At 34.3% G+C, this 13,862-nt stretch overlaps 3 protein-coding genes across 14 annotated transcripts in view; 1 reads left to right on the top strand and 2 right to left on the bottom strand.

Moving 5' to 3' along the window:
• The window catches only part of LOC134844719 (stress-70 protein, mitochondrial-like), a 531,301-nt gene that overhangs the window by 300,240 nt on the left and 217,199 nt on the right, over nucleotides 1-13,862 (top strand).
• LOC134843663 (zinc finger FYVE domain-containing protein 9-like) overlaps nucleotides 1-13,862 on the bottom strand; it is a 412,805-nt gene that overhangs the window by 184,992 nt on the left and 213,951 nt on the right. The window lies entirely within an intron of this gene.
• The window catches only part of LOC134843665 (innexin unc-9-like), an 82,636-nt gene that overhangs the window by 48,229 nt on the left and 20,545 nt on the right, over nucleotides 1-13,862 (bottom strand). For 7 of the 12 annotated variants that reach the window (XM_063859869.1, XM_063859870.1, XM_063859868.1 and 4 more), the window contains 4 exons: nucleotides 13,454-13,486; nucleotides 8,514-8,746; nucleotides 6,343-6,387; nucleotides 4,712-4,915 (listed from right to left, as the gene is read on the bottom strand). In XM_063859869.1, coding sequence (XP_063715939.1) covers nucleotides 4,712-4,915; nucleotides 6,343-6,387; nucleotides 8,514-8,746; nucleotides 13,454-13,486 — 515 coding nt within the window. Of the gene's footprint in view, nucleotides 1-27; nucleotides 62-4,711; nucleotides 4,916-6,342; nucleotides 6,388-6,589; nucleotides 7,218-8,513; nucleotides 8,747-13,453; nucleotides 13,487-13,862 lie in introns of those variants that run through there. The other 5 variants (XM_063859873.1, XM_063859875.1, XM_063859874.1 and 2 more) reach the window with 5 other exon arrangements.

The raw sequence follows: 13,862 nt of genomic DNA on the forward strand, positions 1-13,862 counted from the left end.
ACACACGATAGACAAACTTGAGCTTACTTGTAGGAAACCAAGACGATCGAACACGCTTTTTCTGAAATAAAAATTACTGGTAATCAATTTTCACAAATCCTATTAAACTAAAATCTAGCCGCGCCAGTTGTTCGTACCGCCCATTTCTGTGCACCAGGGTGGATCTAAGTTTTTCTCGAAGTGAGGTGGGGGGAGGGCATATTTATAAAAAAAATCGAAAATTTTGTCGACGACCTTTTTTTTAGATCGACCGAATTGATAATTGATTTTCTGAAGTCTCCCAAATAAGTATCAAGAACCTATTTCGACCAAATTTTCTTCACCGAAAGAAAATTTTTGAAAAAAAAACAAGCCAAAAAAGAGGATATTAGGCCATTCTTGGAAAATGTTGACCAAAAAAATTTGGCGTGCGCTCTCCCCTCAAAATTAGTATATATTGGCACCGAAGCCGCCTTTAGAAAATTCCTAAGGTCAGTCAGCCGAAAACAGACATTCCAAAAATGTACAGAGTACAGAGAGAAACCCTTTGGGTCGGCAGGGTGTTGAATCCCTAATAGGGGAAGGCGCCACCGCAATATCCGCAACTGCTGTGCTCAGCACTGAGTATTCTTCTTGAGCGCTTTCTTTTAAAAAAAAATCCAATTCAGCCAAGTGCAGTATCATAATGAAGCCTCTTCAGCCGTCATTTGCACTACAATTTTTTAAGGCTGTCTCAGTGTCCAAAAATGTGTCTGGATTTTTCCTAATATCACACCCAATTTGATAATCATGAATTCATTTTTACTGCAGCATTAATTCAGCTATAATTGACTCTCATTTTGTAATTTTTAATTTAACTGATTTGCTTTTTGCTTTAGAAAAGCCAGCTAAAATCTATTTTGATTTTCTTTACTGAAATCATGGTGGTCGTAACCTTCTATGCATCCATCCGGCTATCCTGTTTTTCCTGGTTCATTTGTCATCAACATTTTGACAAAACAAATTTCGAGCGTTGAAAATTCAAATAAATCAATATTTCAGTGAATTAAAATTTATTTTACTGCAGCATTGCTTAAGCTATAATTAATTCTAAAGTTGTAACTTCTCTTTTATTTAGTTGCTATTTACTTTAGAAAAGCCAGCTCGAATTTATTTTGAATTTCCTTTCTGAAATGATTGTGGTCGTAACCTTGTTTGCATCCGGCTATCTTTGTTTTTCCTGGTTCATTTTGTCATCAACATTTTGTCAAAAAAAGATATTGAGCGTTGAAAATTCCAACAAATTTTTTTAATTGGGTCTTTTGGAACAAGATCCTTTCTTTTTTGTTTTTAAAAAACATTATACGCAATAAAGCCAATTAACTCCTCTTTTGAAATTATGAAGACGTTCTGTCGAAAAATAATTAGTAAAAACAAACGTTCGAAATGAATTAAAATTACCTTCATTTTTTATTCACGATAATTCAACAAGTTTGGAAAATACCCAAAACCTGTCAAGTTAAAAATAGAAAATACATAATCTTTTTTTATTTACATGTGATCGGCTTTTTGGTAAGTTGATTCAAAAATTTGTACATACAAAAACTTAATTTCGCTCATATCAACAAAAAAATTACAAAAAAAATTGAAACAGAAATGTTTTGTTTTTTGAACAAGGAAGAAAAATGAAACTTGCCGTAAGTTTTTCGAATATAAAAATTTATGTCAACAATGTTCGTTGGAACAAGGGTTGTCAATCGGTTTTACTTTTTACTCCCTAGCATAAAAACCACTCCTTGTCATAAGAAGCAACAACAAGAGTGCTAAAACAACTGCTTTTATTCTTCGGCAAAAAAAAATTTCCAACCTGTGCTCTTTTTAAAATAAATTTATGGGACTTAAAGATAGCCAATTTGGCCAATTTGGGACAATTAACGCGTGATATGTTTCGCACTGTTAACGCGTAAGCGGCGATTTAATCCGTCACAGGAAACATTCCAAATTGGTTGAAGCAGGGCTATTTATCATAGGAGCAAAATTTTTCACTTTAGATTTTTTATGGCATGTGAGGAAATCTGTTAAACTTCAAAAAAATTTGCATTTTATTTATTTTAAAAATTGCTCTATAGGCCTAAAAAGGCAATTGTAACAGTCAGGGCTTCGTCCTAATACGAGCAGTTTTCTTCGTTTCAATCAGCCAAGACGATATATTGTTTGTCAAACAAAATATTTTTCAAATTTTAAAAGATGATCTTTTTATATCTACCGCTTAAAAATTGAAGCACATATTCATATTTGTATTTCCATAACAAAGTTTGCAAAAAAAAGTTATGTTTTTAATAAATTAGGCGTTTTTGTGCTTTTTAGTGAAAATGCAGGGAGACTGGACAAAAATACTTTATAATAGATAGATAAAAAACAAACATCGATTTAAAGGTATGTCCAAATACACGATTTGCTCTCGCTACGCGTCTGAAACCAGTAGATTGTTTGAAATAATTTCAAAAAAAATGTGTAGATTAAATAAATTAATTAGAACAACTTTTGATAAAAGTTCGAACCCATTGGTCTGAGGAAGTTTTTTCGTTTTTCTTGCTTCCATTCGTTTTCACCGCGTATTGTGAGTTCGATAATCTGTTGATAGGAAAGTTTGAACCTAGTTAAACATACTCAAGGGCACCGAAAAATTGTTGACTTTTCAAAAAAGGTTTCATCTCTCGAGTTTTAAAAAGTCAGTATTGCTTTTTATATCTCTGAGTTAAATGAATCTTTCATGATTGGCACTTCCAAAAAGACTAAACCAAAATCGAGAAATTGGAATAATAGAAAATTTAATCCGCTGGAAAATCTGTTTACAATATTCAATGACACCTACGAGTCTTTACTTTTTATACCCTCCCTAATTGATGGAAAAGGAAAATAGAAATTTTATACAAAACTTGATTATACTACTAAGACAAGCAGGATATTGATACGAAACAGGCCAAAACGAAGCCATCTTGTTGAATTTTGCCATTTCAATTCACGTAAATTTCACAAAAACGAGACTAAATGCGTTTTCAATTGTCAGTTAATTTGGATTTGTGCAACTTTCCTAGATGATTTATATTTCTGCATATCAGGTTTTTTTTTAGTAAAATTGATCCAAATTTTGAAAATTAAATTTTTGTTTTCATTTTTAATCATAAAGGGGGATGGGCATAACCGTTGAGACCCACACTAAGGGGGCATTAATTAACTTTGAGAAAAATTAGTTTTTTTAGAATATCAGCAGGACTTTCAATGTGCAACTGTGAGTTTAAAGAAGCAAGAAACATTTAACGTGTGGCTGATAACTACAGCTCAGGGGGGAGGGGGTATTCTTTGCCGGAAGGACCATATGGCCGAAAATTGTGTACGCCAATCAGAATTCAGTATTGAAAAACTCGGAATAACTAATTTTGAACAGCAGTCAGTATTGGTCAGTTCAACTGATATTGACTTGGTTGAAATTTTTTATGCATTCAGTCCTTCTGATATGAGAATAGCCCCCGCTTAGAGGTTACAGAACAGTAGGGTGGTTGTTTCCAATTAACATTGTTTTTACCGTGTCAGTCCCATATGGCTGCTAACTTGCTGCCATCGAAACAGTGGCAATATGGAAACCTGTGGATTCCTTGTATTCAATATATGCCACTTACTTGCTCCTACTTAAACAAAACTGAAGTTAATCTCAGGCAACTAAGCCTTGCACTTTTTGTACGATTAAAACAGTCAGAATTAGGAAGAAAATGCAGTGCAAAAGTCGCATATCTGTAAATCGCAAGAAAAAAAAACATTCAAATTTTGTCAATATAATTTTAAAAATAAATCAAGACTTGAGATTTCAGTTTTTGAGCCGTTTTAATAGTTTTTTCTACTTCAAACGCGTCGGAAATTGACCAGCTGTTTCTAATGCGAATTTCGTCTGTGTCCAATTAAAGTCGCAATTCTATCGAACAACAAATCTAACAGTTATGGTCACTTCTAACTAAGAAAAAATCATTCAGTTTTAAAGAACTAATGCTACCGCATGGACAGAAGATTCGAGTATTTTCTGTTAGTCCCTTAAACCCTTTTCTTTTACAACAGTTTAGCTTAAATGCTATTTTCATTCAGTTTTTTTTTCAGTTTGGTCGGATCGTCTTTTCATTGAAAGCTAAAAGGGGGTGGGGGGGGGGGGGGGGTTTGGCTAACAGAAACAGAAAGTACCCGAAGATACTGAAGCCTCGTTCCTAGCATTTCGATCCGAAGTTACAACAGATTATGTCAGAGGTCAGGCATGTGAACACGAACAACATTTCAGTGATGGTTAGTTAGTACTTGCAAACAACAAACATCAAAGAACAAGCAGAAAACATCAACGGGTGGGAACACAAAACTTAGAAGAAAAAACAACAACCAGTCAGTAGGATATGATTTTATGGAAAAATTCAAATTGTCTTGAGTTAGTATGAATTTCAAGGAAACCAATTAGTCGAAGAAGTCGAAAAACAACTGATTCATGGGCTTGGGCTGATAATTATTTCAACTCATAAATCTTTGATTCCAGCAAGCGAACTTGAAGTTAATAATTAAATATAACTCGTAAAAATTATAAATAACTTAGTTATTGTGCACCTGGTTAAGAAAGGTTAGAGTGTTACTCAGAAAGCTGAGCATTTTAAGTGTTAAATTAAATAAATGCTTTAAGTGAAGTTCAAATTTGATTTTGGAAAGTAAACGTGAAACATACGTCGTCCATTTCGTTGTTGGCTTCGTCGTCGTCGCCCGAATCGTCGTCATCGTCGTCGCCATCGTCGTCATCGTCGTCGTCGCTGCCACTGCCGCTTTCATCAGAATCACCGTTACCGCCTCCCTTCTTCCTCTCTATCCTCCGCCGGGCGGCTAGAGTGAGAGCGGCGGCCGTTCCCGCGCGGCTATAGCCGCTGGCGCTGCGCTGCAACAGCACACGCAGTCAAGTCAAGTCAAGTGACTCTCATCAGAAGTCAAGGTCAAGTGAGTTTCAAGGTCACTTTCACTTCACACTCAAGAAGTTCACTTCAGTTCGTTTATTTCACCTGTGGAGGGTGTGGCTACTCCAAGCGCAAAGGGGCGTGGCGGCCAAGTGCCCAATCGGAGAAAAAAGCAATTCACAATCGGGGTTTGTCTGCTCATCTATCTACTAAATAGCTAAGCAGACTCTTTCACCCAACGAACGCTGTTTAACGCTTAACAGTCGGTTAAGAGTTACCACCCATATATGAAAAAGGAGAACACCATTATTACATAAGTACCATGAGAGGTCCAAGTAGTCAAACTTATATACCAAAGACCAACTGAAATCAAAAAGACTTAAAACTAAAAACTTGAACGCAAATTACAGCAAAATTGTATATTTTAAAAAATATATTAGCGACTAAAAACTTGAACACATACCATTAAAAATCATACGAAGAAAAAAGAAAACAAAAATTTTTGTTTATAAAAACTGTTAGCAAAAAAACTCGCTAGTTTTTTTGTGGATGTTAGTATTGACTACTTGGAACCAAAATGATAATTACTTAACCACAGCATTAGGTAGGTTACATTCAAAACAGTATAGAAATAGCACTAAATGATGACATTTAAAAAGGATGGGTTCGAAATAGCACAACTGAGGAGCAGAGTATTAAAAGCAGAGCAAGTCAAGATAGACTTCAGAAACAACAAGAAGACAACAAAAGGTTCTTCAAGCTGCGGCTCTTTTCAAGTTGTCCTTAAGTCTTCTTTGATCAACTGAAAATGTATAAGTTTGCATCGATCTAGCGGCGGATGTATGATTTTTTTCTTTCAGAAGGGCGCGGTCGGGTGATTTTCATTTGAAAAAACGTCGACTTTTTGTTCAAAGTTTACCGAATTGGTTTTTCGAGCTCAACCGAAACAAAAAAAATTAATATTAGGATTGGCCAAATAGTTTTAAAATATTACTATTAAAGGGGCTCGTTTTTTTTTGCTGAGGGGGTCATCTTCATGAGGAGGAAGTTCGTCGCATTCACCCGCTTAACCCCCTTTCCTAATTCTCCAACCCCCCCCCCCTGCATCCAAGGCTGTGAGGGTTGATTTATTTTAGTTCAAGTTCTTTGGTCTCTTTTTACCAAGTTTTGGCTTTATGAAAAAAACGGAACCTGAAAAACTAGTGAACTTGAAAAGAGCCTTCAGGTTACGTCAAAAGGAACAGTACAGAAAAGGTGCTTGTGTGTGCGTGAGTTTCAGCGCGTGGAAAAAAATTGCATTGTGTGAAATTATTTTATTTCATTTCATTTCATTTTAGCTATTAGCTCAGCGGAGGGGGACTTTGCTGCTACCCAAATCGGGCGCCGACGGGCCTTTAATATCCTGCCTTACCTCACCCATGTCCAGTTTATAATAGAGCGAAGGAAGACTCGGTATCTGTTATCACAATAAATAAAACTCATTAGTAATTGATTAATCGATTCAATAAACTGCTAGTAAAATTATTGTGAAAGGATACAATAGTTGGATATTTGGGATAGATATCTGCAAAAAGATTATGCTTAGCAGCTTTTTATATAAACTCTGAACTTGGCTGAAGACTTTTTACTGGTAACCAGAGAATAAAAAATTGGTCTTTTCTGAATTAGTGTCGGAAAATCTTAACAAATACACCAACTATGCATCATAATACTTTTAAATTTAAGCTCAGTAAATAGTTGTGTAGAATAGCAGTGAAATTATCTACAAAATTATTGCATTTTGAGAGATGAAGAAGCAGTGATCAACTCAACAATAGGCATTTAAAATAAAGCACTGAGAATGGAAGATAATTTAATGAAAAAATATTAACTAGGGTTGTCATTATCATCAACCCAGGTTTTAAAAACCCAGAGAGCCCATTTTCAGCTTTGTAAAATTATTTCTACGATTTAATCTAAAAAAGGGTTTCCGAAGGGCAGGTTTTTCTACGATATGGGACTTGGGGAGTTTTTGTTAAGGGTCTAAAAACTAGTCGTTCCTAAAAATGATCAGAAAGATAAGTTAAATTACTATGAATCCATCTATGTAATTAAATCAGGCCAGTAAAAAGTATAGTAGTTCTACTATTTCTAAAAAGTCTAGAAAGGATATTCGTTGCTTTTGGAACTATAATTAACAGACGCTACGGAAACCTTATTTGAATTGGATTCGAGGTTCAAATCGAATCTAAGCTGCAGTTCCGCGGGGAGCTGGGACGAAGCCGACCCGATGGCTTGATGATGACACTAGAAAGAAAGATCAAATACTATTTACACCGTGAAAAGGTTAAAAAGGGCTCCAAAAGAGCCCAAATTGGTTAGTAAGTGCGTTTATAAATGGTGAGTTCTCTTCATGACGTTTGAGCGGCAGTGAAGCAATTCAAAAAGCAGTTTAAATTGAGAACTGCACTGTTTGAACTAAAAAAAATTTAAACGGATATAATTTTCAGTCAATTTTTTGTATACCTTTTTTCGCTGACCGGTATTTTCTTAAACTAATGGCTCATTTAAACCACTTTTCGAAATTGCAATAAAACCATAATATTTTTCAACAGTACCTGCTACTGAAAATCAACCTTGATTTAATTTTTTTAAACAGTCAAACCACTTTTGATTATTGATTCTTTGAGTATTTTGTATTTTTGATTCTGAAAGTCATTTGAAGCTAGTTTGATTTTTTTTCCAGCTGCAGATAAATCAAAAATAGGGTTATGGTTATGAGTAAAATGTTCCCCTTTCAATTTTAAAAACTAAACCACACGCAAAATTTCAGGTTTTCATTGGATTTCAGCCAATTATTTGCTTAGCCAGCTAGTCGAAAAGGAAACATTTTGACATTTTGAAGGGAGGGTAGATGAATTTTTCACTCGGAAAAGATTACAAATCACCATCTGAGCAATGATGACTAACCTCACTTACTTGATATGAACTCACCCATTTATGAGCACATACAGATGTTTTATAAACTCATGAGTTTTAAATCGAATGAGACAAATTGATGAGCACGCTTATATTGAGAACATGAATGAAATATTTAAGAGATAGCAAAAAGTTGGAACCGAGATAATTAATTAAAACGAGCATTTAGAACAAACTTCGAATGAAATTTGCCTACAATTAGGGCCAAATTTTTAGCAATGCCAGCGACCTTGAGCAAATTTATCTGTCAAAAAATTCTTTGGTATTTTGGTTTTCAAAAAACTTCTTCGTTTTTTGGGGGCTGAAATTAATTTAGGAAACGAATTAAATTTCCGAAGTCAAAATTGCATTTTAGGTTTACTAACATCGATCAAATTCGTTGACCGGAAAAAAATTGCCAATAACTTGGCTTCAACTGTAACAACTTAAGATTTTGCGTACAAAACTTTTGTTGAAATATAACATTCGCTCTTTTTAATTATATTTGTCTGTTTCGCCTTTTTGCAGCTCTCCAAAGTACTTCAGGATGATTCATCGATGAATCATGAGCGGAAAGGTAAGTCTATACTAAAATATAATGTCCTCTCCACCGCCCATCACTTCAACGAGAACGTGATCACTTACAGAGTCCTCCTCTTTGTCTTTGGCTGCCCCGTCCCGCTTGGACTTCTTAGTCTGCTCGGGGGTGTTGGGGGGAGAGAAGAACTGATGGTAGAGGACGGAGACCAGTTCACACGCCACCACAGTCGAGGTGTTACTGCCTATGAGTCGCAGGATGAGGTTGACGTCACAACCGAGGTACTTGGAGAACTGGTACAGGCGCTGTTCCTGACGCCACTTCTGATTGATTGCCACGTCTAAACACCACAAAAAACTCAGGCTCTTCTTAAGGCAATTGGGACCAAAAAAAAATATTCGGGTCTTATGGCAAACAAAACAACAAACGTTCTTAAGTCTTAAGGCAAACACGACAACAAAAGTTTTCGGGTCTTAAGGCAAACACGACAACAAACGTTTTCGGGTCTTATGGCAAACAAAAACAACAAAAGTTTTCGGGTCTTATGGCAAACAGGAGAGCAAACGTTTTCGGGTCTTATCCAGGCGCGGATCTAAGATTTTCTCGAGCGAGAGGGGCGGATTTTCAAAGAATTTTTAGGTTGACCAGATTGATTCGTTGAGCTCTCCAAATCCTTATAAAGACCATTCCGACCAAATTTTGTGCGCCGCAGGCCAAAAAAGTTGTTTCTAGGCAGTTTTTAGAAAATTCTGACCAAAAAATGCCTTTTTTGGCGCGCGTTCCCCCTTCAAAATTAGTATATATTGGCGCCAAAATTTTAAAGTGAGCCAGCCAAAAATGGATTGTCGTCTCAAAATAGTAAAAAGAGCGTCCACATAGCTACTCGTCTTAACAAAATCTGTTTCAAATGAATTTTTTTCACCGCAATTGTTTTCAACCAATTTGATAATTATGTTCCATTTTTCAAAAAAAAAAGCAAAAAAAAAACATTTTTTATATAAGCAAAATTTTGGTTTTCTAGCAGAAAAAAACCAACATTTTCCGAAATAATTCTGTTGGGCTAACTTGGCCATATGCATTGCAAAATGCCCGGGTTGACCAAAACTTTTCATACAATTTCCATATATGAGAAACTTTTTGTCATACAATTTCATACAAATCCATACGTACAGAAAGATGAATAAAATCTCTATGATAAGTGTTTTTCCATATATGAAAATTATATGACAGGTGTTTTTACATAAAGTAAAAAAATTGATTATTTGTTTCTAAATTCAATTTTCATAAAAGTTTTGGATTGTGCTTGTAACCGTACACAAGTGACAAAGGTTTACTCAAAGCACCAATGATTGGACGGTTTTGCATTTACAATGCATAGAAAACGACCTGAATTATTTTAGAGCTTTCACGTCTTTCACAAATCTTATAACGAAAGTAACAAACTTTTATATTTTGGCAAAACATTTCAACGATGATTATTTTAAAAATTTGCAATTTACAAATTATCAGACATTGAACAAGGCATATATAAACTCGCCATACAAAAGAAATAGGAATCAAAAAACGCTAATCATACAATTTCCAGTCATGGGAATTGTATGATAAGCAAGTTTTTTTTCAAAAAAACAAAAACCCCGGTTTCTTATCACCAGACTGCTTTTATTAGAATCAAACAACCATGTAAATTAGTGTATATCTTTTTTCAACTTTTTTTTCGAAATTGTATGACAAGCATGTTTCCACACATTTGATGCATGGAATTATATGATAAGCATTTTCGGCGTATAGAAGCCAACCAGGGCGCCAAGAAAAAATTTAAAAAAACCATCAAAATGCGGTGAAAACCAAAACAATGAATTTGACTCTTCTGCCGCTTACCCAGCTTGTAATTTTTACCTCCTTATTTATGCTTATGATGTAATATTATCTAGAAAAATAGCATGTGGATTGTTTGTTTTAGCTATGGCGAGATTTTGTTTTACATTAAGCGTCGCAGAATCAAATGGATACACGTAAAATTATATACATTGTCGCAAAATCGAATGGCTACGAATGGTTACATTTTTTTAATCTACGAATGGTTACATTTTTTGGCGGAACAAATACATTTACAGGCGCGGATCTATGAATTTCTCGTGGGGGGTGGGCTAGTTTTCAAAAAAGTTTTAAAAAATTAAATCGACCTTGTTTTGTTTTTGGGTCGACCAAATTGATTTTCTGAGCTCTCCCAAATCACTATGAAGACCCTAAATTGACCAAATTTTCTGCGCTGCAGGCAAAATTTTGAAAAAAGACCAAACACGGCGTTTTTAGGCACTTTTTAGAGAATTTCGACCAAAAAATCGCGTTTTTTTTGGCGCGCGCTCTCCCCTCAAAATTAGAAAAACAAAGGCGCCTTCAGAAACATTTTAGGGTCCGTCAGCTAAAAATGGATATCTCAATACAGTACAAAAGGAGACCCTTTGGGGGGTCGAGTCCCTGATGGGAGGAGCGTCCCCCCTAAATCCGCTACTGTATATATATATATATATATATATATATATATATATATATATATATATATATATATATATATATATACTCAACACTAAAGGAAAAGAAGAACTCAAATTTTTCAGAAAACAATGAAACGATATTAACAAAAATTTATCTCAACAAAAATGCATTGCAGTACATGTAGCAGCGACAGTAAATTGGTGCGCCTAAGACTCAAATTGCTGCATTGGTACAACTATTCGAGGTTTACAAAAATAATTCAAAAGTTGCAGCAGGCAATTGTTTGAATTGTTTACTAGTAACTGTTTTTGCTAGTATGCCTGACAACAATGTTGAACAGAATACGAGAAAGTTTCTCCTTTTCAAGTGAATGATTCACTCCGGTTGCCATAATTTGAATTTGATGTAATAAAAATGTCTTGGAAAATTTCATTTTTGAATAGCAAAAGATCACATGTTATTTTGATTTTTAGATTTTTTTTAGGTTTTCGGGCAAAAATAAAACAAACCAGAGGCAGAAATTGATAATTTTGACGAACTTTTTTGGTCGAGCAAGTTGATTTTCGCAAACTCTCCCCATTTCTCAAAAAAACTTGTTGTGACCAATTTTTCTGCACCGCAGGTGTAATTCTGAAACGAAACAGGCCAAAAAAGGCTTTTTAGGCATTTTTTGGAAAGTTTTGACCAAAGCATTGTGTTTTTTTTTCTGACACACGCTATCCCCTCAAAATAAGTGCAAACTGCCTTCAGAAAAAAAGGGTCTTAGAACAGTATCAAAGTGGGGACCGTTTGTGTCGTCAGAGGACCAATTCACTGAGGAAAGGGCCTTTTTAAATCCGCTACTGATACAAACATACAGTTTTTGCAACTTCAATTGCATCTTTAAACCAAAACAAGAAAAAATAATAATTTAAATGTAAGGATGTATAGATTTTTAGATATATATACTTTCAAGATATATGTGTGGGTTTGTCGGATGGTTTAGAGAGTTGCTCGAACCTTAAAACCATCTGTTCTCGAGCGTTTGTTTTAGGCACTATCCCAAAAACTTGTCAATTTTATCCATGACGCAGAAAGCATTACACGAGCGATTATTTTGCCCACAAATTAGTTCTGAATTGAAATCGGGCTAAGTGGGCGCATTAATTTGAATTTGCAATTCAATTTTTTCTAACTTTTGATATTGGCAGCGCAAATTTAATAGTTTATCAAAAATTTAGCAATAAAAAGCGTTTGGAGGTCGATTAAGATTTTTGAGTTACGAGCAGTCTGGATTGTAATGTAAGGTATAAATTAAATCAATTCTATATGACTTCAAAAATTATTTTCGAAAGTCAGAAAAAATCAAACGGTTAAATTCAGTTCAGCAAAAAGCATTATATAATTCACTAAACAAAATAAGACTGCTCGTATCAATCAGGGCGAAGCCTTTTAAGGTCTTTTGAGCAGTAATAAATTGAAAAAATTAAATGTATTAAATTAAATTGAATGTTTTTTTTTCAAATTTGAAAATTTTTGTGAGAATCATCTCTCCTCACGCCATATAAAGTACAAAGTAATAGATTTTGCAACTAGTAACAAATCGATTACGGAAAATAAGCTTCCTTCAACCAATTTGGAACGATTTCTTAGACGGATTAAATCTCCGTTTACGCGTTAATAGCGCGAAATATATTGCTCATTAATTGTCCCAAATTGGCCAAAATGAAAGTCTTTAAACCCCCGTAACTTTACAAAAAGTGAGCACAGGTCAAATATGTTTTCAAGTTTAAGCTCAGGACAACAATACTTTTTCAATGATATAGAAAAAATTCAGTGTAGTTAAAAAGTCGTCGAATCTGAAGAAAAAAACCACCGGAGCACAAATATTCCGTTACTTTTGTTACGAAAGTCGGAACAAAAGTTGAGTTGCTGAAATACAGCTTGATTAACTTTGTATTAACTGAAAGAGAAGTACGCGCCGCAATTGTGCGCACCACTTATTGTTTCGACCGGATTATTATAAATGAAACCAAACCTATTGTAGAATTTTGATTGCTATAAATTTCGAGACATTTCGAAAGATATTCAATACTTTTTGCTGTATAGATTTTTAAGCTAAAACTTTTGAAGCAATTGCAGTTAAATTTAAAGCTTCAAAGAATTTTTTTAATGTTTGAAAAATTTTGGCAATTATTTGACATTTCAACATTTTAAGGATAATATATATATTTTTTTTCAAATTATTGATTACTACAATACTGTTTTTTAGTCTTCATTGCTGTATTAATTCATGCTACAAAATAATTTCATTAATGAAATTCTTTTAGTCGGTCGGAACAAATTCAGGAAGAGGAAAAAGTTTATAGAATAGTGAGCGGATAATTACAGGGTGCAGTTAGCTGAAAACCTTAGGATAAAATTTACTTTTCCTATCAATGGAAACTGACGTATTATCATCATGTTTTTTAGAATCTTTTTAGTAAAACTACGAGATAGAAACAATCGGAGAAGCGACATTTGTGTAATGCAAGACACCAAATAAGGAAATAGTTATTTATGTATTCCGTACCGTCTACTTCATCATAGATTCTCCCTTCTTCGCCTGAAGATGACAAGTAATATTGTGATAGAATGCTGCTTCATTTCACAAACAATTTGCCGTATAAATATCTTTCAAAAGTAATGTCTAATACTTTGCAAATTTTTGTTTCGATTTTTAAAACTCGATTGAAGTGAAACGGTCAGACATAGCTATAAAAAATTGAGGAGTTTGATGCCGTTGTGTATTTTTTTTCGATTGTTACCAAAATATTGTTTAAAAAATTTCAAAGAATGTTCATCATAAAGTAATTATTATGAGTATTTGAAATCTGAAATATAGTTTTAGTTAAAAGTACATCACAATGTAAAATCAGTATATGACCATTGTTTGATTAGTGTTTAAAATATTAGCAAAAAATAGGTGCGAATTGAAGTAA

The sequence above is a fragment of the Symsagittifera roscoffensis genome, chromosome 4 (genome assembly GCF_963678635.1).
Source record: "Symsagittifera roscoffensis chromosome 4, txSymRosc1.1, whole genome shotgun sequence".
NCBI lineage: Eukaryota > Metazoa > Xenacoelomorpha > Acoela > Convolutidae > Symsagittifera > Symsagittifera roscoffensis.